Genomic DNA, 25866 nt, shown 5'->3' with positions numbered 1-25866 from the left:
ATGATAACTATATTTTGAGGGATATATCTGATGCTCGAGAAGGCTCAGGTAGTATCCAAGCTGTAACCATGAGTGGGTTGCTTATCTAGCCACCTAGACTCTTTTCTTAAAAAAAAAGGATAGTAGAAAAGTATATTTTTAATTATTGGACAATTAAACAGTATCAAACTTTACATGTCTTTTTCACCAAAGAATTATTGTTTTAGGGCTATTGGACCAAGTTTGTGATATTTTTTTTCTTTGCCACCTTGTCACAAGGCTCCCAACTAGTTTTTTTTTTTTTTTTGTAAAGATTATTAGACTTTTCTAATTGAATGTCAAATTGAAGAAGGAAAAAAAAAGGGGAAAAACATAAAAAGAAAAAAGGAGCTTCATTCATATGAATCTTTAACAACCTAGTTTATATGACATTTTTTCCCTTTGGAAATGACGTCTATTCTATGGCACCACTGAGTCACTGACTAGGCACTCAACACAGATCTTAGAATTCTCTCTAGCAATCTAACACATACACATACACCATTCTTTTCTTTTTTTTGAAGCACCACTTCGTTTACTTGGGGGTGATCATTTCTATATTTTCACTAATAAACAATCTCAAGTCCAGTAGTCGTCATGAACAGATCTTGGACCCTAGTGCTAGTAAACTCCATTACTTACTATAGCTTCCTGCTAGGTAGGCTAAGGGTCCAACTAAAGCAGCATTGATGTAAGTAGCAGGTTCCGAACGGCTATAATCACTCCGATCATCTGGGAACGCATCATTTTGATCAGGTCCACCCACAACGGCACCGATAAGGATGTTCGGGTTAGGTTTTGGAGAATAGAAAAACGGCTGGAATCCACCATCGCAACCTATGGTTTGCTTGTAAGTTTTGATGGAAGCGATGGATGATCCTCTGTGATGAATTTTGTGTGGGTAGGATGGCCCATAGCCTACCATGTACGACATTTTCCGTGGGTTCACCCCTAGAATGTAATCCACCTGAAATTTCCAACATGTGATTATGAGCGTATAATAATTAGCCGATGTTTTCAAACACAAATCAAAGTCTAGATGGCATTCATATGGTAAATTATGGCTTACCTGACTCTTGGCCAAATGCCTGAGGGTCTCTGATGTTACAAGTGTGTTACCGCAATTGAAGGTGTGTTTGGCAGATACCATGTACTTGGCATATGTTGCGAGCAAGAAGGTGATGGAAGTAACATATTGAAGATTACATTGACTTAATTTGTACATCAACCCCCCTGCAAAATTCATTCACTATTTAGGTAACCCTGACAATGAGCTACCCGTTAGCTTGCCCCCACAAAAAAGTTGTTTGAAATTTTTTTAGTACCTGGTGTATAATGTGTAGTTGAATAAGGTGAATTGGGTAGAATACGACACATGAAGTTTTCAGCTTTTTGAATGAATGGATCAAATGACTTGTCCTTGTCCAACAAAGCTTTCTGTAAAGATGCACAACAATCAATTAAAATTCAAATCAATGGATTTCATTTTAATTTTTTTCTTGTTGGATTTTGAATTTCTTGATTTTCCTTACCCTGGCGAGAAGAACATATGCACCAGCAAATTTGTTGTCCCAACTGAAGATATCAACCCCATCATCAGTGGCAAGGGATTTTATTAGGTTTGCGTACGAAACATCGTTCGTTGCTCTCAGCAACCATGTAGCACCCCAAATTAATTCATCCTGCAGGTACAGTAAATAAATATACCACCCTGATGAAGCTCCAACGTAACTAGATTAGTACATCAGTTATCATATAAGTTGTTCCAATTTCTTACCTTATAACCTGAATAAGAGCAATAAAAGGGACAAACAGCAGAACCAAGAGAATCACTATAGGCACCCTGATATGACAGTGCAAACTTCATGACCTTCTTTGCCGTCTTCAGAAGCAATAATGAATATTTACGATCCACCACCCTAAACACCATTGAACCTGCCGCCAAGGCGGCTGCAGTTTCAGCCGCAACATCTGAACCTGGACTACCAGCGGACACAGAATAAACAGTTCGAACGGTATCCATGTCCTCAGGGCGTTCCCAACATTTATGATCAACATTTGGATCACCTACACCTACATAGAGTTTACCAGGGGTAGCATTTGCACATTTTAGTAAGTAATCTGTGGCCCAACGGATTGCAACACGTGTTTTTCCTAACTGCGCTCCCATTTTCTTCCCGTTTTCGAGTGAACCCCATGATAACATAACAGTGGAATACGCCATCGGAAGGTTGAACTTAACATTGTCGCCGGCATCATAGTAGCCCCCGGTGAGATCAACCTAGAATGCAAAACAAGAATAGTAATAGTATGAGTATCATAGTAATGGGCATTTCTGACTGGGCTTGTGACAGACTCTTCATTTCCAGGTTGCATCAAAATCTAACTCCAAAAGAGGCATTTATATTTCAAATTATGTGAAAAAGTAAAAATAGGACGTTGTTCCATTCTGATTATGTTTAGTGTAATTTGTTTGAGCTGGGAGGCCAGATATGCGACACAAAAATTAGTGACAGGAAAAATCCTTGCTTCATTAGCCAAGGAATCCAACTTCCAATTGGCGTTAGCTTGAACACAAAAATCAAGGTCTAAAACAAAAAGTCCTATATCATGTACAAAGAAAGTTTGTTATCAGCTTAAATTTATAAAGTGCAGAAGCAAGAAGATAGATACAGGAGTAATTTTGATGATGAATAACGGAACAACTGTTCGAGATTGATGGGGTAATCCTATACGGAGAGATATTTAATTCAAAATTATAAAGTGATAGTAACACTTATGTAGAAACGGAGGGAGTATAATATTGATTCCAATTCAGTGAAGCAACCGCATTAACTTTCATACACAAGTCAAAACTGTGCAAGTAGACTTAAAACCAAGTAAATGATGTGACCATGCTTTGCAAGGAAAAAATTTAAGAAAATAAAACAACTCACAATTTGAAAGGGAGAAAACATAAAAGAAACAACTTATAGCATAACAAAAATGCAAAAACGTACATTAGCGGCAGAACCATCTTTAAGGCCAGAATGAGATCTCCAGGTGAGTTTTTGACCTGTGGGGAGCTTCCCTGATCTCTGACCTTCAAAAAACAATATGGACTTAGCTAAAGCATCCATATAATTAGGATTTCCATTAGCACTCTGAACCAAAAATAATAAGAAGAAGAAGATAGAGAGCAAGGAGGAGTTTGATGAGTGGGAAGCTCCCCTTGTCATCTTTTCTATCTTTTCTTTCAAATACTAGAGATTTTTCTCCAACTATAATTCAAATCTTTATGTTTGGCTCTCTCTTTATATAGATAAGTTACTGGGGACAAAAAAACTTTCAATCGAACGCAAATTTTGGCTTTTGTTTTTCCCTTGTTTAATGAAGATTAAATGTAAAAGAATGATTAAGGATGGTACTAATACTGTTTAATTGCATGGTAGGGTCAAAATAAGTCTAAAGGATCACTCTATATTCTATTTCTAACGTAAAATGTTGCCATTTGCACAGATAAAGTGGCCATCTTTTATAGGACCAAAAGCTTAATATGGGACTTAAAATACAAACAATATGATTAGTGGGTTTATCCCATTGGATTCTTGTTAGAAAACTAAGTATACAACACGCGCAGCACAGCAACAACTACAAGGTTATTCAGTCGGATGAATTTATGGTGTATCTAAAAGTTGCCCCGTGGAACAATATTATCGAGCTAAATTTGAACGCCTTGCCGAGTCAATCAAAGAAGAATAAGTCAAAGCATTCTCTATTTGTGTTTTGGATCTTGGCAAGTCCATGTGATAAATTTGTTATCGGGTGGATTGGTATAGATTTGTTGGATGCAGGTAAATTCAAGATTTTGAGTGGTAAATTAAGTAAAATGTGTTGTGGAAAAAACAAAAACCCTAGATTCAATATACTTGTCAAATTTTTCTTAGTTCCCTCCCTGGGCTAGTTGAAGAATGACCGTTGAGTAACCCAAAAAGGGCAAGAATAACGGCTACTTTATTTCAGTTAAGATTTTTTTCTTGCACCGATATTGCCTAGAAGATAAGACGCTGATAGCTGCCTAAAGTTTTCAAAAGCGATAGCTTGATTGGTTTTTAGGATTTCTATCTTCACGCTTTTGATTTTCTTGGATTTCTTAATAGAGAATCTCATGTATTGCATTTTCCTATAACAGAATTAGTTTAATTAACGCACTCTTATTAAACTTCAAGATCAAGCTTTAGATTTGGTTATGTTTTGTTTAAAAGTGGATTCTCTGTGATTCAGATTTCAGAGGCTACATGCAATAACAACACTCTCCAAAGAGTGTTCAGGACAACATCTCACTCTCAATCTCAATCTTTGAGCTGAGTATTTTGGGAGTTGTATAATAGATGCATTTTCCTTTTCTGTATGCATGAGGGCGCGTGGTTTACAGTATAGTATTGCTATCTTATCGGAGCCGACGATACAAAAACACCGTTTATATGCAATGCATAAAATTGTGTATGGGTCTACTTTCCACTAGGAATATCAGATGTTTCAAGATATTGGTCCCTTGTGACAACCTGTAGATAATATTGGTCCCTGGCTAGATGCCTGAAGACTTGTGTAGTTTATGCTAAAGAGTGAAGTTGTAAAAGACATTGAAGCTTATTTGGTTATTTCGAATCCTAAGAAAGCCAAAAGGGAGTTGATTCATAAACAGTTGACTAGCAGTTGCGCAAGTAGGCTTTACCAGTTGCTTATAAAATGAACTATGAACCCACATATAAATTGTTTTCTACTCTCTTCTTTATATCCAAAAAGCCATAGAAATAGGTTTTGATCAGAGAATATTGAATATAAGAAAAGTATATTATATAAGATTGAGCAAATCATTCCCTTTACTAACAAACAAACAAATTTTATCTACAATAACTACCAAAATTTTCAGCTTTCAAAGTTGTGTGTCAAAACTGAAATCCTTCAAAGTTTTGGAAAGTTCAGTGAATATTAGCAATGAAGTAATGGAACACCTTTTTATGTATTATTATAACCTTAGTTCACATCATCTCAATACTTCAAAACAAGCAAAGGGCCACTCTAGTGATCTAGTGCCTGCGCATACGAGACTTCAGAATTCAAATTTTAAATGTTAAGTAGGTCATGAAGATCATTACATAAACACAAGTTGGGCACTTGCTCTTCACATGTTGGCTTTAACATTTGAAAATTATTATCTGGCTAAAACTTAATTGCATATCAAGTAAAATCCAACCATGTCTAAGCCCCAATTGTCATAGGTATGAACCATGCTTTTGTATTGGTAATGGAGACCGGGCATGTTTCCGATATTTTCAATAGACACCCACAAAAAATTGGCTGGTAGGTGACAAGTTAAGGTAAACGCATTCTACAAATTGCTGAAACATTGGACAAAATCTGGACAGGTTTCAGGAGCTTTTAATCCATATAAGGTGCAGGTTTTGAAAAGTTCCGCTAGTACCCATGACATCTAACAAAGTAACTATCATGAATCCAACAGTCTGTTTAAATTTGAAGTTGTGCAGAGAATAAGCCATGCAGTGACCTTGCAAATTTAAGACAGTATGAGAATAATTTAAAGCCTCTATTCGTCACCAAAAACCAGTTCCGAGCGTTCAGGCCTACACTTCAGATGAAGACTTATGATATGAAGGAAATTTTAATTTCCTGGAGTAAACTGAAGAGTTAGGAAACATTTATGAGAGCGAATCATAACTTGAGTAACAAACTATATGAACCAAAGCATCCGGAGATCAATCTAACTGAAGCAGTATGGATCTAAAAAGGCAAACTGATAGAGTAGCTCTTGCAAAGTTATACTCGAGCAATCTCCGTATCACTCGTTCAAATGCCCTACTGTTTGTAAATGCAATATGTACGACTTTCATTTGCTTGTTTGTTTCTATAAGTAGACTCTAAAAAATAATTAGGAAATAGGTGCAAGGAATAGGAATGACATGAACAGAGCACGTAAGGTCAAGACTGTACGACAAAGATACATTCTGTACGTCTTAGCCAAAGATATGAGATGATGACAGTTCTATGATAGCCAGCTAAAATTCTTTGATGAAGACTGAAGTGTATATGATGATAGAGGTGAGCCCATGTATTGTGCAACGCTAAGCGAGTGCAATACAATGGCGTCAACCGTATTGAGAAATCACATAATGTAATGCAAAAACCCAATGAAGACAGAGGTGGGTAGGTGATACCTGTTGTTGTGCTTGGAGGAGGATACTGTCCATATGATGATGAAAGATAAGTTGGCAGTTCTTTCTGATAGCTAACACGAGTTTAACTTTAAGTTGGAACACTTCAACAGCAGAGGCCATAATATCCTATAAAATGCCTCCATCTCAAATAGTCAAACCAAATAAATAAGTATTATAACTAAACTGAATCCATTTTACAGCAGATTCATTACCAATAGTCATGGCAAGAACAATTACCCATTTTGAAATGATGAAATCGGCTTCCATCCCTTACAATAATCTCCCTCTCAAAAACCTTCGAGATCATCTTGCAAACCAAATGACAATCCCCACAAACTCTCAAATTTTTCACAATTCGAATACAATCACCAACTTGTGTTACCAACAAACCAAAAGCAATAGCTAACCTCTCACTGTGCACTCTAATTGCATTCTCTTTCTCCTCCTTTCCTATATCATGTAAAACAGGTGAAACATCTGGGGAGTATCCGGCTTCTGCCAGACGCCTATCAATCACATTGAGCATTTTGTATATCTCCAAAGAGTGCTTATGCTCTCTATCCCCTACAATAAACCGATGAACCTCTCCCTGTGCTTCAATCAAGCTCCATCCAGCAATTTTATTATTTCCTCGATCAACCATTAGTCTTCTTACTCTGACCACATCTTCCCATTTTCTAGCTTTCGCATAAATATTGGCAAGTAATACGTAATGGGCGTCATGCGTAGGATCCATTTCAATTAGTTTTCTCCCGAGTTTTTCCCCTAATTCAACTTTCCCATGAACCTTACATGCCCCTAATAATGTTCCCCATAATACAGGATCTGGTTGAATTGTCATATTCTCGACCAATTTCAGAGCTTCTTCCACAAAGCCAGCTCTACCCAAGAGATCAACGATGCACCCATAATGCTCCATCTCCGGCTCAATCCCATAAACCTCTGTCATCAACTTGAAATATTGCCGGCCTTCATAGACAAGACCTGCTCGACCGCAGGCGTTCAACACCCCGACAAAGGTCACATTAACTGGTCTCCACCCTTCTTTCGTGAACCTTTCAAAAAGTTCAAGAGCTTCCTTTCCTAGGCCATGTGTTGCTAAACCGCAAATCATGACATTCCAAGACCAAACATCTCTTCGACGCATTTCATCAAAAAGTTGCCTTGACATCTCAATACAACCACATTTTGCATACATATCAATAAGAGCAGTTCTTAGTGGAAGAGTCATTCGACAGTTGGACGCTTTTATAGTGGAATGAACTAGTTTCCCATGTTCAAGCAAACCCATTTGAGCTGAAGCCGAGAGAACAGTAACAAAAATTGCCTCATTTGGAATCAGTCCCTTCTCTTTCATCTCTCTAAAACAGTCCAAACCCTTTTCTAATTTCCCTCCTTGAACATAACCCACTATCAATGTACTCCAAGAAATCACATCTTTCTCAGGCATTTCACCAAACAACTGTTCCGCGATACCTAACTGTTCATCTCTAGCATAACTAGCTAAAATTGCATTCCAAGTAACAATATCACTACATTGAGGATTTTCATCAAACACTTGACGGGAATTCTGTATTTGACCACACATACTATAAAAAATAATCAAAGAGTTTTTGATGTAAACATCTTTAGTAAACCCAAGTTTAACAATATGATTATGAATCTGGGGTCCTTCACGAGTACCTAAAAGCTTACTGCAAGCTTGAAGAACAAACGGAAAAGTATAATTATTAGGCTGACAGTAAATGTTCTGATGCATGGATTTATATAGTAGAAATGAATTTTGAGGAGTTTGGGATTTAGCCAAACATCTAATCATACTGTTTGAAGCAAAAATGTTGGGGTTTTCGAAACGTTGAAATATCGAAAGTGAATACTGTGAGGTTGATGGCGATGAATCTGGTGGAGAGATAGCTAATGCGGAGAGAAGGTGAGCCATGATTGTGTTGTTGGTGGAGAGACCCACAGCTATGATAAGACCATGAGCTTGTTTGATATGGTGGATGGATGGACATGGCGGGAGATGAGAGAGTGGGGAGTAGAAGGTAGCCGTTGGAGACTTGAGAAATTCGACTTCTTAACTTTAATTCAGAGAGGTAAGTAGAGTTCAGAGTTACGAGTTAAGAGTCTTAAGACTTTAGACAGAGAAATAGTTGAAGAGGAAGTTGAAATGAGCAGCGGACCAAATCCAATGGTCCGACTCGATCCACAATATATCATGATTTATAAAGGGATAACAGTTCTACTAAGTGTTGATACCGTTTTATATAGGACAAAAAAATCCCACCGATCCTAGCTGTTGGATCGATGAAATGGTATCAGCACTTAGTAGGACTGGTATCTCCCTTTATAAATCGTGCAATATATATCCTCCCTTTTTCTTTTCTTTTTCTTTTTTTGTTTGGAAAGAAAATTTTCGTTGACTAATGAGAAATTACAGCATTACGGAGAAAACAGAGAAAGTTATTCTCATCCCATTCTCCTGTTACATTCCCAATTCTACTGTATTTTGCAGCTAAGTCTGCTACACTATTTAGCTCTTTTTTAAGATGTTTGAATCTAACAGGATTAATGTCTTTTAAAAGAAACAAGCAATCATCTAGAATAGAGCAAGAGGTCCAACTAGTTTGGCCTTTACAAATTTTAAGGTAAGCTATCATATTTTTGGCATCACTAATATATATCCTCCCTAGTTTTAGGTTTATAGGTTTTATTCGACCACTGCAAGAGAGAGATATTTTGAAGTAAAATAAAAAAATTTTGTATCCAACTATTTTAGTTAATGGCTAATTCATCTCTACTTAATTAGTATTAACCGATTGATTAGCAAATGTTTAATCTTGTTAATTCAAAAATCAAATAATGTTAATAATCATTAAATATGATTTATTTATTTTTATAAAACATCAACCAAGAATCGGTCAATGTTTTGTAGGATGATTCTGGTTGATGTTCATACTCCATCATTAATGAAGAAAACCCAAAATCAGTCGATACCAAATACTACATAGAGCGATTGCAGCTTCAAAAACAAAGTTAATAAAATAATATATTCTTTTACCTAGAACGGTCGATATGAACCTTCGCATCGACCGATTATCTGATGGCATTGAAAAACATCAAACCTAATTTAAATTTACACTCGAGTTAAGAATGAGTATGATTTCATACCCATTTTCAAATCGAGCATGAAATAATATTTTGAGAATTCATATTCAGTTCGAGTATAAAATCATACTCGTTTTGAAATTGGGTGTAATATCACTCTCACACTCATTGTCAATTCGGGTATAGAGTTGTTTTCTTTCGAGTATAACATTTATACTCGAACTGAAATCATTTAAAGGTATGACTTCATACTCATTCTATAATTGAGCACTAATTGAAGAAAAAAAAGGTTAACCAGAATGGATTTTTTTATAAGTGTCCACATTGATCTATTCTGGGTTGATGTTCCTCAACGACGAAGAACACCAAGAATAATCAGTCGACGTGTATGTGAATATCAATCGATTGTTCAAAATCGGCTAATGTGGAAATTCTAATCAACCGATTCTGGATAAAACCAGACAACCGAAATTTCTAAAAAAAAAAATTAAATGTATGAAATCATCAAAAACCTAATTAAGAGTAATGGGTTGATAGAAAAGAACCTAAGAAATACTTTATTTAAGTGTTTAAGTTTTAAAAGTGAGGGTAACTTAGTACTTTCACCCTTTTTAGACACCCCTTATCCCTCTCATCTAGGTGGGTGAATAAATTGATAGGCCTCAAATAAAAGTTATAGGCCTCAAATTAGGGAGGTATTTATACGCTTGCTTTTTTTTTGGGATGAGGGTGGGGGTAGGGAATAGTGTATCGAAAGATTTGTAACAAATGGAAAGAGCATTAGAGATTGACTATAAAATAAAACAAAAACTAGAAAGAAAAAAACAAAAATAATACTAGTCAGTTAGAAACTCCGATTTCAGTGTTGCAATAACCTCCATTATTTTAATAAAAAAATGATAATTTCTGTTCTTGACGCTGAACATAGAAATAACCATACATGGGCTGAGTACATGTCAATTGTTATATGGGGGAAAACAAGATGTGATCTAGTTTTTGAAAAGAAAAAACTAATCCCCCAATTACATGCCAATGCTATATATACTCATTATGATAAATAATGGTATAAGGAGATAGAGGATAGGGAGGATGATATCTTGATATCAAAATCACCCGACCCTCAAACGCCTTATAGAGAAAATAATAAGATTAACATCACCTTATCTTTTGACAAAAAGAAACAACAATGTGGAATTGCCCTGATAAGTTTTAATAATGCGGGTACTTACATAAGAGAAAGTGCTTATGCACTGAAGGATCAACAATAAAGGAAGTATAGGAAAAAGCGGCTCCACAGGAGATCAGGTGGACACAACATGTGATCTTTCACAAATTGTATATGGAGAGTGATAACTTTTGTTAGAGCACTGCTCGGTCGAACTCGCAAGCGTTGCTATCTCAAGCTTGTTTGTCAAGTTTAGTGATCAAAACTATAAGTCTTGATTTCTAGTCTACTTATAGTGATGTCTCGGACTAGGATAGATTGTGTAGTTGAGCTTTAGACTTCATGGCGTTCATCAATTGGAGACGAAGAACTACAAAGGAGAGCTTGTGGAACTTCATCAATTGGAGAGCTCGTGGAGACTGAAACTCATCTATCACTCAGAGAGTCTATTTCTACTCTATCTCCTTCTTGAGACAAAAGTCGTATTACTATATAGTATTCGATTTATACACATTTGATATTTCGAGCTGAGTTTAACTCGCTTACATATTTCTCGAAATATGTGTTGGTAAGAGGTAAGATTTCTCTTTAACCAAGTTCATCTTATATTCTTGATTAAAGTCAAAATATGATCATGTGAAAATTGCCTGGTAACATCTTACATGATTTGTGTGAGACAGTCATTTGATGCAGACCTGGAATGTATCGTATATTCGTATTGATTATTTCAATAACTTGAAAATTTCTTTGATGCTAATAGTTTGTGAAAACAACTATTGTCATCCTCTAAGAATGTTTCAATGATTCAAATAAAGTTTAAAACACTTAACCATATTTGGATTATAGACATAGTATGCGTACTTGCGTATATGTTGATCCAAGACCGGTATAGTATGCATACTCGTATGCGTACTGGCGAGGTCAGGTAAAGTACGGGAGCCTTGGTATGCGTACCCTCACGCGTACTGACGAACTCAGTTAAAGTCCGGGAACTATTGTATGCGTACTCATACGTGTACTAATCAACTGTTGTTTTGGATGTGTGATAGTATGCGTACCAGTTCGCATACTGTCAGACACATTCCAAGTCCGGCTACTTAAGTATACGTACATGTTTGCATACTTGAGTGGGTTAAGTTCTAGAATCGGTTGTCCCATGAACAAATACATTTATATAATAAGGAATGCAATCTTTTGCAAACCGTGTCTATAATGTCATGAATTGATTCGAGTGAATCAAACCGATTTTGCTTCAATAGTGTCTTGTATACTTCTATGAGAATATAAACAATTGAACAACTCTATAACTAGTTTCATTTGAGTCATTTGAACTAGTCGTGGTTAAGATGAATAAGGTTGAAATGAAAGTGATCATATGGCTAAATTGTTGAGCCAACAAGGTGTACACGTTTAGGTACGGTTACTCATATATAAATGAAGGTACATTTCACTTGTGTGTAACAAGCTAAGTTCGATCTAACGTTTGAAAGATATTAGCTTGAGTCTAATCAGGTTTTCATCTAACGGTGAATATTGAACGCCTTATTACCAAGGTAACATTGATTGCAAACCCTGATTTGAAAACTATATAAGGGAGAACTCTAGCAACTGGGAAACCTAATCCCTACACCTCATGTGTGATACTAGTTGCGACTAGAGTCGATTCTCCTTTAACCTTAGTTTTTTTTTAAAACCATATAGGTTAATGACTTGAAGATTTCATTGGGATTGTGAAGCCAGACCCAATTATTTTCTCTATAGTTGTTGTTCTGATCTTGCCATGTTCTATCGTATTGAGTACTATCTTTTCTAAGATTTGCTCGAGATTGATCTCCGATAGGCAAGATAAAAAGAAGTCACAAACATATTTGTCTCATCATTTGTGATTCCACAATATATTGTTTCGCTTCCATACGATTAAGATTATTGTGAGGTGATTGATAATACTAGGTTGTTCTTCGGGAATATAAGTCTGGTTTATCAATTGGTTCCTGTGCACCTTGATTTATAAAAGACCGAACAAAAATTTTAGGTATTTCTGTAGGAGACAGATTTATCTATCTCAATACACTTTTCTGTATGATACATATTTGTTTATCAAGTCTTCGACTTTGGGTCGTAGTAACTCTTAGTTGTGGGTGAGATCAGCTAAGGGAATCAAGTGCGTAGAATCCTGTTGGGGTTCAGAGACGTAAGGAGCGCAATTGTACCTTGATCAGTGTGAGATTGATTATGGCTCAACTACATTCCAGTCCGAAGTTCATTGGTAGTAGGCTAGTGTCTGTAGCGGCTTAATACAGTGTGGTGTTCAAAGCGGGGCTATGTCCCGAGGTTTTTCTGCATTTGCGGCTTCCTCGTTAACAAAATTTCTGGTGTTTGTGTTATTTGTTTTCCGCATTATATTTGTTTATATAATAGAAATATCACAGGTTGTGCGTTAAGTTCAATCAGTTCTTGAATCTGGCCTTTGGATTGTTGATCGAATTGATTGACACTTGGATATTGGTTTGTGATACCGTCCAAGTTATTTCTCTTATTCAATCGGGCTCGTAAATTCCTATTTGTTTGATTAGTCAGATTGAATTGAGAAATTGAGATATAAATTCTTTGATATACTTTTCTAAAGATTGAGTCTGACTGTCTAGTTGATTCTCTTGAAAGTATATTGGAGTTTTTCCATACAGATTGCTAAGAGAAATATTGGGTGTGGTTGTTAGACCCCTTCTTTTTTAATTGGTATCATAGCAGGAAAACACGTTTAAGACCTCATAAGTCTGTGTTTGTGGCAATCTGATTTATGTGGACTAAAGAAGTATCCCACAAAAACGCACTTTGAGATGTCTTCCAAAGGTTTTGATTATGCCAAAATTCTTGGGTTTACCTCAAAGGATAACTCCTTAACAGATTCTTCCGAATCCGAGGGTAAACACATGACAATTGACACCTTGTCAGAATCTGAAATGGAACTCACCAGATCGTTAAAAAAGGATGCCGAAATCTTTGATTTTCAAGTTTCTAAAATCAAGAAACTTGAAGAAAAGAATGATCAACTCATTGATGAATTTGAGAAGTCTCTTGAAAGAGAACGTGAACTCTATTACTTTATTGATCTCTCTCTAACAATATTGAAAAATTGGTTCAAGAAACTACTCTATAGCGTGAAAAGATTAGTATGCTTGAAGATACTGTTAAAGAAGTCTCAATTAGAGAAGAACGTTTAATCAAGACTCATTCATCAGAAATATACAACCATCGTGTTGAAAAATAGAAATCACTTGCAAAAATTGTGTGTGACAGAAAAGGTCGTGAGTCAAGGGAATTATGTTTCTGATCCACGATACTGTTCTTTGTGGGAAAAAGAATCACCATGTTCTAAATTGTTATACTAGAAAGAAACAGATATCTGATTTTCGAAATCTACTTCTTTTTACTGTCAACAGAGTAAATTGTCTGGCGACATCTACAATGGATTTAATTTCTACAGAAAACCAGAACTCTCATAAAAAGTGTTAGATCATTGCTCGGTCAACCTCGCATGCGTTGGTATCTCAAGAATGTTTGTCAATGTTATTGATCAAAACTATAAGTCTTGATTTCTAGTCTATTATAGCTAAGTCTCGGACTAGGATAGAAAGTGTAGTTAAGCTCAAGGACTTCATGGCGATTCATCATACAAGCAGAAGAACTACTCAAGGAACCGGTGGAACTTCTCGACAAAAAGGTATGTGAAGACTTGAACTTATCTATCACTCAAAAGTCTATCTACTCTATCTCCTTCTCTTTGAGACAAGAAGTCGTATGATATATATATAGACTTGGATTATACACATTTGGTATTTCGAGCCGAATATACCTCGCCTATCTATATCTCGAAATATGTGTTGGTAAGCTTTTCGCTTCAATCAAGTTTATCTTTACCTAGTGACGAAAGTCATGATATGTTTCAATCACTTTGAAAATTGCTTTTACGAGAAATGATATAACAACTATATAACGTCCTCAAACAATGTTTCAATGATTGAAATGAGAGTTTAGATTACATAACCAATTATGGACATAAGCATTGTTGTGGAAACACATTTATGTATAAGTCTTATTCCTTGAACCAAAGTTTGCGAACTTTGTTGATCAAGAGAAACCGGAAGAATGGCTTGTTGTCAAGTCCGCGAACTCAGTCCACGAACTGCCAAACTTCTCATCCCGAGAAATTTTGTTGGAGTTCAAAACTAGTTGCGTGAGTACCAACCCGCGAACCGGCGGAAGGTTGTTTGCCGAGATTTTCTGCTGGAGTTTGTAAAGTCTGCCCAAGTGCTTAAGTCCGCGAACCTAGTCTGCGAACTTAAGAAGGTTATATATCTGAAGATGATTTCTGAACTTAAACTTAAAAAGACTAAGGAATGCAGTTTGCAAACCGTGGCTATAAGAGTTCATGAACCGATTCAAGTGAATCAAATCATCTTTGCTTCAATTGTGTCTTTTGTAGTACATAATATTTCCTTGCAATTGAACAACTCTCTAACTAGTTCATTTGAAGTCATTTGAACTAGTTATGGTGAAGAAGAACATGGTTGATATGAGATGCTCATATGGCTAACCTTTTGATTAACTATTATTCAACCAATAAGTGCATACGTTTGGGTACGGTTAACAAACCTAGAAGCGTGCATTGTCAAGTGTGTGTAACAAGCTAAGTTTTCGATCTAACGGTTGAGAAATATTAGCTTGAATCTTAATCAGGTTTTCATCTAACGGTGAATATTAAATGCTTTGTTACTAAGCTAACATTGATTGCAAACCCTTATTTGAAAGATTATATAAAAGAGACATCTAGTATTGAAGAAAACTAATCCCCACACCTTATGTGTGATACTATTTTGCATACTAGATTCGATTCTCCTTTAACCTTTGGTTTTCATCTTTTAAAACCAGGTTAACGACTTAAAGACTTCATTGGGATTGTGAATCCAGACCGATACTACTTTTATCGTAGTTGTGTGATCTGATATCGCATCTTCTGTCGTACGAGTACAATCAGATTGATTGGCTTAAGATTGATATCTCCGATAGGCAAGATATAAAAAGTAATCACAAACATCTTCGTCTCATTGTTTGTGATTCCGCAACATCTTGTTTCGCTACCATACAATTAAGATTGTTGTGAGGTGATTGATAACTCTAGGCTGTTCTTCGGGAATATAAGACCTGATTATAAATTGGTTCCTATTCAACTTGATTACTATCAAAATACGGAACAAAAACTTTAAGGTTTATCTGTGGAAGACAGATTGATCCTTTAATAGACTTGTATGTGTGAGAAAGATTTGTTTATTGTCAAAGCCTGCGATTTTGGATCATAGCAACTCTTAGTTGTGGGTGAGATCAGCTAAGGGAATCAAATGCGCAGTATCCTGCTGGGATCATAGGCATAGGAGCATAACTGTACCTTGGATCAGTGGGAGATTGATTGGGGTTCAACTACAGTCCAGTCCGAAGTTAGCTTGGAGCAGGCTAGTGTCTGTAGCGACTTAATACAGTGTGTGTTCAATATGGACTAGGTCCCGGGGGTTTTCTGCATTTGCGGTTTCCTCGTTAACAAAAATTCTGGTGTCTGTGTTATTTCAATTTCCGCATTATATTGTTTTATCTTTATAATTGAAATAATACAGGTTGTGTGTTAGCTCATCAATTAGAGTAATCCAACCTTGGTTATTGATTGTCATTGATTGATCCTTGGATATCGGTCTTTGGTACCATCCAAGTTATTCCTTGTGTTTGATTAAAGACTCACTGATTTCTATTAGTTTGAGTAAATCAAAACAAGAGAGAGATATTAACTCCTCTATATACTTTAGTCTAGATTGAGTCTGACTTTTTAGTTGATTCTCTAGCAAAAGTATATTGGAGTTAGTCCATATAGATTGCGAAGCGAAATATTGGATGGTGTTGTTAGACCCCCGCTTTTTCAATTGGTATCAGAGAAGGCAAACATATTCAAGACCTCAAAAGTATGTGTTTGTAGCGATATGACTATATGGACGATAAGTACATCAATGATAACACAACACCAGTTCAGAGCCACTCACATGAGTCTAAAAGGGTTGAAACTTCTGAGAAAAACTCAAAAACTTGTCCATTGACTGAATCTGCTTTCGACTGGAAAAAATCTCTTGAGGAACAGTTGGATGATCTTTCGGACGATAGTGATTCAGAAGAAGGACAGAGTATTGATGAGCAAGTTTCTCAATATATCAAGTTTATTGACCATGCTTTGAAAGAAAAGAAGTCGACAACTTGCTTGAGAAAATACATGGGTCCTCTTTGTCAAGAAAACAGGAAGTTGAGAAAACTCTTTAAAGGTTATGATGATGGATACGGAATCTTACAATATACCGTTAAAGATCACAAAGAATAAGTCTTCTCAAAAAGGATCGAATGTGATAACCTTCTTCGAAATCTCTTCATGTTGAAAGAAAGACTTGCAGAAACTGAAGCAAGATGTGAATCTCAACAAAAATGTTTTAACGACAAAGAACGCAGTCTTCTTGCCAAAGATAAATCCCTGGAGACTAAACTTGCAGTTTCCCTTAATAAAGTAAATTCACTAGAAGAAAGTCTGAAAAAATTCAATTCTAGCTCCACAAAATTATCTTCTATGCTTGGAGCATGTAAAGAACATCGTGATACACGTGGTCTGGGATATAAAGGAATAGACGCTCCAAAAACTGGTAAGATCAATTTTTTTAAATCTTGTGATAATCCTTCATGTGAAAAACCCTTGGCAGTCTGCAATGATTCTAAAAAACAGGATTCTACTCCTTCTAAACCTGCTTGCAAGAGAACAGTTAAAAGTAATTCCTTTAACTGTTATTATTGTGGAAATAAAGGACATTCTGAGCAAAGATGTTGTTATTGGTTGATGAATGAAAAAATTCATAACATTCTTGCATGGATGTCTAAGGAAGTTATTAAACCGGTTTCCCACCTTGTTGGAGTAAAAGGCATTTTGAACACTAGAAGAATGCACTGTGATAAGTCCCTTCTTAATTGCATGTTCAAAACGAAAAATGCCTACAATAATAGAAGAAAGAGTGGCAAAAGAATGACTGATCAGGTAAATCGCCCTGACAAAAGAAAAAGGCATAGGAGAAGGAAAGAAAAGTCAAGTTCCTCTTCACTCCCTGAAGGAAGCTGTAAATCCAAAACTTCTGCTCTAGACTTCATTCATATCAATAATCGAGTCTCATAACTGAAAATCAGCGTAAATCGACTCAAACGGGGCATCAATAAAACATGGAAAATAGTTGATTCAGGTACTCCTATCTCTTCTCTTGATAACACTTCTTTTGATATGACATGTAAGTTTTCTCTAAACACCCGTGAAAAGGAAAAAGAATAAGAAGTGAATATTGATGAGCAAGATGCTCATCTTATTACACCATGACTTCTTTAGACTGCATCCCTCTTTTTTATCTTAAAGAAGGATGCGCATGAGTCTCAAGGAAATAGTCTTGAGAAAGCTGTCAAGGTTGTTTTGTGTTCTTTGTCAAAGGTCTTTTTCTTTTTGTTAAGAGTTCTTGTTCCTAGTGTCTACCTCTCGGAATTTCAATCTCGAAATTGTTTCGTGCAATTGTGCTTCTATGGGTCTCACATAGGCTTTGACCTAAAAGTACACGTACCAAATCCACACAGACTTCACGGTCTCTAGGGTTTATTTGGAATACCTTAAATACTGTGTTCCATAAGATGAAAAGATTCTACTGAATTATTTTAGTGTGTGCACAATGGATAGAAGCAACAAGATTGATGAAGATGAGGAGGGCAAAACTAATGAGTTGATTCTAGTTTCCATAACATGCTTTCATGTTGTTGATCATGAAAACAAACTACCAGTCCAGATGTCATCACAGCTGGTAGGAAACCTTCTTCGAGACTTTGAAGTAGTTCGTGAACAACTCAGGATTGCAACAAGGAATCTTGATTTTCTGAAGAACAAACTAAAGAAGGCAACTGATGAACTCGTCCATGTTCGATCTCTAGTTACTGACAAGGCTTAGTTTCTTTGGTTTTTAAACTGGGTTTTATTTATGTTGCCTAGTATGTCTTGTTTTTGGTTTAGTTGGAAGAATAACTAGTGCTTGAATAGCAATGATTGTGACTACACATAGCTATTATTTTTCATCTTCTTGTTCTTTTTTAGGTTTGTTGGTATTAAATTCTAAAAATATTTGGAGGATGATGTTTTTGCAGTATTAATCCTTGTGATTTGTTATATTGCAATTTTTTATGGGATATGTATGTTTGCGTCCGTGAACTTGAAGGTCCCATATTCTGTCAAAAGTAAAGTCGTTTGTGATCGGTATTCACGTACTGGTAGAAGAATGAATAGACTTTTGACAAATACAAAAGTTAAGCCTATATTGTCAAACATTTGATGGAAGATAGGTTAAAATCTTTTGTTTTCAAGAATTATGTCTATTAATATCGTTATGCAAATAGTGATTGAAGATAGAATGAATCCTTGTGTATTCCGCAGTATTCATCATCCCTGACCCATTTTTTTTATGTATTACTGTGAGGCTCCGTAATGCATCTTATGTTGAGCACTAAACAACCAAGTTGATTTATTAGCTTAGTTAGTGTTCCGTGAGATATGTTATGCCGAGCATATTGAACTAAATTAATCATCTTTTGGTTATTTAGTTATTGCTCCGTAAGTTTTCTTATGTCGAGAAAAACAAATGATAATTAAATTGATTACTTTTGTGATTAGTTTGGTTGTGTATTCCAATTAGATTAATTATGAGTTCTGTTGTAATTAATCTGGTTGAGTATTTTTCGTGTCTCCATAAATTCTCTTATGTTGAGCACAATCAATTGAATTGATCACTTTTTGTGTTTAATTTTATTACGTATTCCGATTAAATTAATCATGGGTTTACTTATGATTAATTTGATTGAGTTTTTTGGATATAGAAAATCATTCTCATGGTTTTTGGTATCCAGTAAAATCCTTCTTTTATTTTGAAATTAAGGTCGCTCTTGTTGTTCTTTCGGGAATGACATCAAATGGAGGAGAGTTTTTTTGAACTTGTTCTTAATGGTCATATCTTGAGGGGTGTGCGGCTGTGGAATATTATATGGGTTATCTTGTATCTTTAAACTCCTTGATGAATGCATTTAGATTCGGATTTATGATTGCATCTAAATTAGTTGGTATGTATTCTTCTTTTGTCATGAAATGTCTCTCTCGGAAATTTCATTATGATCCCGTTCTTGTACCGTTGCCAATTTTATTGACAAAAAGGGGGAGAATTAATATGTAGTTCATACTACAAATACATATGGTTTTCGGATCATTATGTAAGGGGGAGTGGTTTCTATGTGAGATGGAGTATTGACTAAGGGGGAGTGATACATATCACCATAGTATTATTGTTAAAGTTGTGATACAATTGAACTTTGACACTGTGTAATAATACTATGACATTGTATAACAATGATCGAGACCGATGCTTTCTCATTGTTATAGCTACGGATCTTCAACAACGGTGATACTAAACTTACAACCTTTGGGATCATTGGAGTACTTGGAAGTGAGGAAGATTTCGAGGAATGTTGAAGATTAGACATGTGGAATAGGAGCTACTAAAGTTTCTTTATATTTTTTGTATTCCATATGTATTGATAGTTTTGTCACTAAAATTGATAAAGGAGGAGATTGTTAGAGCATTGCTCGGTCAACCTCGCATGCGTTGCTATCTCAAGCATGTTTATCAATGTTGGTGATCAAAACTATAAGTCTTGATTTCTAGTCTATTATAGCTAAGTCTCGGACTAGGATAGAAAGTGTATTTTAGCTCAAGGACTTCATGGGGATTCATCATACAAGCAGAAGAACTACTCAAGGAACCGGTGGAACTTCTCGACAAAAAGGTATGTGAAGACTTGAACTTATCTATCACTCAAAAGTCTATCTACTCTATCTCCTACTCTTTGAGACAAGAAGTCGTATGCTATATATATAGACTTGGATTATACACATTTGGTATTTCGAGCCGAGTATACCTCTCCTATATATATCTCGAAATATGTGTTGGTAAGCTTTTCGCTTCGATCAAGTTTATCTTTACCTATTGACGAAAGTCATTATATTTTTCAATCATTTTGAAAATTGCTTTGACGAGAAATGGTGTAACAACTGTATAACGTCCTCTAAGAATGTTTCAATGATTGAAATGAGAGTTTAGATTACATAACCAATGATAGACATAAGCATTGTTGTGGAAACACATTTATGTATAAGTCATATTCCTTGAACCAAAGTTTGCGAACTTTGTTGATCAAGAGAAATCGGAAGAATGGCTTGTTGCCAAGTCCGAGAACTACCGAACTTCTCATCCCGAGAAATTCTGCTGGAGTTGACAAACTAGTTGCGTGAGTACCAGTCCGCGAACCCAGTCCACGAACCGGAGGAAGGTATTTTACCGAGATTTTCTGCTGGAGTTTGTAAAGTCTACCCTGTTACTTAAGTCCGCGAACCTAGTCTGCAAACTTGAGAAGGTTATATATCTGAAGATAATTTCTGAAATTAAACTTAAAAAGACTAAGGAATGCAGTTTGTAAACCGTGGCTATAAAATTTCATGAACCGATTCAAGTGAATCAAATCATCTTTGCTTCAATTGTGTCTTGTGTAGTACATAAGATTTCCTTGCAATTGAACAACTCTCTAACTAGTTCATTTGAAGTCATTTGAACTAGTTATGGTGAAGAAGAACATGGTTGATATGAAATGCTCATATGTCTAACCTTTTGATTAACTATTATTCAACCAATAAGTGCATACGTTTGGGTACGGTTAACAAACCTAGAAGCGTGCATTGTCAAGTGTGTGTAACAAGATAAGTTTTCGATCTAACGGTTGAGAAATATTAGCTTGAATCCAAATCAGGTTTTCATCTAACGGTGGATATTTATTGCTTTGTTACCAAGGTAACCTAATTGCAAACCCTGATTTGAAAGACTATATAAAGGAGACATCTACTATTGTGCAAAACTAATCCCCACACCTTACGTGTGATACTAGTTTGCATACTAGAGTCGGTTCTCCTTTAACCTTTGGTTTTCTTCTTCTAAAACCAGGTTAACGACTTAAAGACTTCATTGGGGTTGTGAAGCCAGACCGATACTACTTTTATCGTAGTTGTGTGATCTGATATCGCATCTTCTATCGTACGAGTACAATCAGATTGATTGGCTTGATATTGATATCTCCGATTGGAAAGATATAAAAAATAATCACAAACATCTTCGTCTCATTGTTTGTGATTCCGCAACATCTTGTTTCGCTACCATACGATTAAGATTGTTGTGAGGTGATTGATAACTCTAGGCTGTTCTTCGGGAATATAAGACCTGATTATCAATTGGTTCCTATTCAACTTGATTACTATCAAAAGACGGAACAAAAACTTTAGGGTTTATGTGTGGGAGACAGATTGATCCTTTGATAGACTTGTCTGTGTGAGTAAGATTTTTTTATTGTCAAAGCCTGCAATTTTGGATCGTAGCGACTCTTAGTTGTGGGTGAGATCAGCTAAGGGAATCAAGTGCGCAGTATCCTGCTGGGATCAGAGGCGTAGGAGCATAACTATACCTTGGATCAGTGGGAGATTGATTGGGGTTCAACTACAGTCCAGTCCGAAGTTAGCTTGGAGTAGGCTAGTGTCTGTAGCGGCTTAATACAGTGTGTTTTCAATATGGACTAGGTCCCGGGGTTTTTCTGCATTTGTGGTTTCCTCGTTAACAAAATTTCTGGTGTCTGTGTTATTTCAATTTCCGCATTATATTGTTTTATCTTTATAATTGAAATAATACAGGTTGTGCGTTAGCTCATCAATTACAGTAATCCAACCTTGGTTGTTGATTGTCATTGATTGATCCTTGGATATCGGTCTTTGGTACCATCCAAGTTATTCCTTGTGTTTGATTAAAGACTCACTGATTTCTATTAGTTTGAGTAAATCAAAACAAGAGAGAGATATTAACTCCTCGATATACTTTAGTCTAGATTTAGTCTGACTGTTTAGTTGATTCTCTAGCAAAAGTATATTGCAGTTGGTCCATACAGATTGCTAAGCGAAGTATTGGGTGGTGTTGTTAGACCCCCGCTTTTTCAAAAAGGATTTCAACGGTCACTCATCTCTAAATCCTTTCTAGAATGGTGTTCCTTCTCATGGTGCAAATTCTACACCAATATACACATTCCCAGTAGTTATGAGAATGAAACTGGTAAGTCTAAGTCTAGGAGGTGGAAATCTCACAATTCTGATCATCTGGAACCAAGAGGTCCTAGACTTAATCCTTAGAAAAATATCTTTGATGGATTTTTTATAAGGGTTATGTTTATTTCCTCTGGAAAGAGAAATAACCGAAGGAAGGAAAGGAATACAAGAACCAAACCTTCATATGTTATTTACAATTCATCTCTCAATTCTCATGGTGGGACTACGTCTCAATCTCTTACCTAACTCTAGGTAACTCCATCCTTGTATCTAACTTGAGATTTGCAAGGATGATTTTTGAGAGTTACTCAAGTCTACTGTAGGTTACCACTATTCTTGTGTTTGATTTAGTTTTTTTTTTTAAGGTTTAGGAAATTCCTAACTCCCGGTAACTCTTTTATCTTTTATTTATGCTCTGATCGACTCTCTTAATTATTGAGCTATGAATATAAGAGTTATAAAAAAAAGGTGTATTTCCTTTTATTGGATCTCTTTGATCTATTAATCTTCCTTGTTCGGTCCACGAACGTCTGTGTCCTTGCTTGGGAGTTTTTGTTTTGGGTTTCCATAACAAGAGTTTTTCTTCTCTTGATTATAAACATATATATTTTATATACTGTTATTCCGTCCCTAATAAAAATAAAATGGAGAACTCTTCAAGACCTCAGGAAGTGATGATCTTGAGATGGAAGAAGACGTTAAAGGATGTGATTCGATTCAAGAACTTGTCTTGAAAAATATGATTGCAAGGAAAGAGTACAACTCCTGGATTGGTGACTCTGTCAAGGATTCTTTTTCAGAATGACTCAAAGGTCAAATTTGCAAATCTTCAACTGCAAATAAATCATCTGAAAAGACGAGGGTACCCAAATATACCTCAATCTAAAACTTTTCCACCTATAAGTCCTCTTACCGAAAGTGATTGTCTATGGACTGAGTCGAGACAATACAATGAATCGGTTCACACTTCGTGTGATCGTCTATGGATACAAGATCGAGATAATACGACAACAAGATAACTTGTCTGATTGATTATGGATTCAAGATCGAGACAATACAGTAACGAAGTATGATTACTTGATAATAGGTTCGGACTTTACCAAATTCTATAGGATTGCTATCAAGTAATACGGAGTTAATGTTTGTGTAATTTACTTTAAATTATAATAAATACAATCATAATTGCGGAAAACAAAAGTAAATGACACAGCAAGATTTTGTTAACGAGGAAACCGCAAATGCAGAAAAACCCCGGGACCTAGTCCAGAATTGAATACTCTCATAATTAAGCCGCTATAAAAAAATCAAACCAACTTTGTATAGTGGAGACCAAGCAACTAAACCTATGGTTTACATAGTTTTTTCAGTATCCTTGCGTTTCCGACATTCGATAAGTGCGCGCACTGGAACAATTCCTTTGATTTTTATTCCAAACAGTAAAGGAACAACAAATCTTTTTGGTAACAACTCTTTTCAAACAAGTGATATGAGTTTGGAAAAGGCTCTTCTGTTTAACCAATAAACTTCTTTGTCGGACCCAACATCTATCAAAATATACAACTACCAAAGTAGTTGGGTTTAGATTTTGCAATCAATATTATAAATCACAAATAAATATATTGATGTCGATATACACAACTAATCAATTAAGACTATCAAGATAAATCGATTATAGTTGAATTCCCCAGCCGATCAAGTTTTGTGCACATCAAAGATTATGAACCCAATAAGAAATCTTCTTTGTCTTCAAATCTTCTTAGATCTTCAATAATCACCTACACACAACAACTTGAATATTTTGTGATTAATCATGCACATAAAGGAGTCTGTTAACAATGAATTCTCACAAGACGTCTTTAGATCTAACAACAGTTCTAAACATCCCGTCGAAACTTCGATCTAGTTTGAGTGAATCTTATATCAGAAGAGAAGATTCTCAAGCATAAACAAACTAGATGCAATCAAAGTTTAACCACCGTTAGCCAATCAAATCAAATCGACAACTCATAACACTGCAATTATCTAGATTCCCACCAACGGTACTCGTAGACATTCTCAATCCAAAAGAATTCTTTAAAATGAGCTGTCGTAAGAGATTTCGCCTAATTAGGGTACTTTCATATCCAGATAGACGACTCCACCAGTAACAACACAACTTGGTAGTTTTGCTGGCTATGAGGATTAGTTTGCTCGAAATGAAAACTTAGGTATTTATAGACCAAGGAAGTTTGGACACCAAGGAATTTCCAAAACCGAATATTCTCAAGATATGCAATAAATGCCCAAATCGGTTTTCATAATTCCTGGAAATGCTCTGTCCAGATATTGACCGAAATCTCACTAGAAAATCTCCAATTAGTAAATGCACATTACTAATTTTTATTCTCCAGAGATATGCAATTAATTGCTGGAAATTAAAAGAATATAAAACTAAAAACCTTAATTAAAAGATTCTCAATTTATTTCGATCGGGGATTCTCCTTTAGTTAATATCTTTGAACAACAATAGATAAGGATTACTGCACATGTTAAAAGTATGTCAACATCTTTACTTTGTAAATCCTTTTTCATATTTACAATCTCGGAACCGATTTACCACACTTACAAACAAGTTTAGGACTGATTCATCTGATTTCCAAGAACTATGTGATTGATCAAAATATCAAATCACCAAACATGGGTTTAACGGTTCTACCAAACACAAGGATCGTATCTAACTCCATGTGGATACTAGGACCGGTTACAATAGTTTCCAAAAATTGGTTACCTTAGTACCAGGACCGGTTACCACAACTCATGGTATTACTTGTGATAGGTTGCACAATTCATAGGATCGGTTACACCAACTACTAAGACTTGTTAACCTATTACAAGGATCAATTACACATTCTCTTTGTGATCGGTCACACCAACTACTAGGATCGTTACCCAATGACTAGGATCGGTCACATCAATTACAAATATCGATCATACCATCCCAGGTGATTACTTAGGATCGGTTACACTAATAAAAGTCATACCAATACATAAGTCATGCACTGTGATTACATAAAGAAGTTATGATCGGTTCTACTCAA

General features: G+C 35.7%; 2 protein-coding genes across 4 annotated transcripts; both read right to left on the bottom strand.

Annotated features, from left to right (window-relative positions):
* Nucleotides 1-352: 352 nt before the first annotated feature.
* On the bottom strand, nt 353-3267 carry LOC113347387 (endoglucanase 9-like). The gene is made up of 6 exons (XM_026591034.1): nt 3018-3267; nt 1796-2299; nt 1551-1700; nt 1344-1455; nt 1088-1251; nt 353-985 (listed from the first exon to the last, which is right to left on the bottom strand). The coding sequence occupies exons 1-6, from the start codon at nt 3234-3236 to the stop codon at nt 653-655; spliced, it is 1482 nt and encodes a 493-aa protein (XP_026446819.1). The 5' UTR covers nt 3237-3267; the 3' UTR covers nt 353-652.
* Nucleotides 3268-5603: 2336 nt separating this feature from the next.
* Nucleotides 5604-8403, bottom strand: LOC113347386 (pentatricopeptide repeat-containing protein At5g66520-like). Of its 3 annotated transcripts, none has more exons than XR_003358945.1 (2): nt 6234-8403; nt 5604-5688 (listed from the first exon to the last, which is right to left on the bottom strand). XR_003358945.1 is itself a non-coding variant. In XM_026591033.1 (2 exons), exons 1-2 carry the CDS (start codon nt 8170-8172, stop codon nt 6337-6339), a joined length of 1725 nt encoding a protein of 574 aa, XP_026446818.1. In that variant the 5' UTR covers nt 8173-8403; the 3' UTR covers nt 5929-6336. The 3 variants fall into 3 exon arrangements, 1 of the variants encoding a protein (XP_026446818.1); XR_003358944.1 differs by having other exon boundaries at nt 5670-5698; XM_026591033.1 differs by lacking the exon at nt 5604-5688 and having other exon boundaries at nt 5929-6359; nt 6471-8403.
* Between the last annotated feature and the right edge of the window lie 17463 nt (nt 8404-25866).

Source organism: Papaver somniferum, chromosome 2 (assembly GCF_003573695.1).
Source record: "Papaver somniferum cultivar HN1 chromosome 2, ASM357369v1, whole genome shotgun sequence".
In the NCBI taxonomy this organism is placed as follows: domain Eukaryota; kingdom Viridiplantae; phylum Streptophyta; class Magnoliopsida; order Ranunculales; family Papaveraceae; genus Papaver; species Papaver somniferum.
This window is presented reverse-complemented; position numbering and strand designations above follow the sequence as displayed.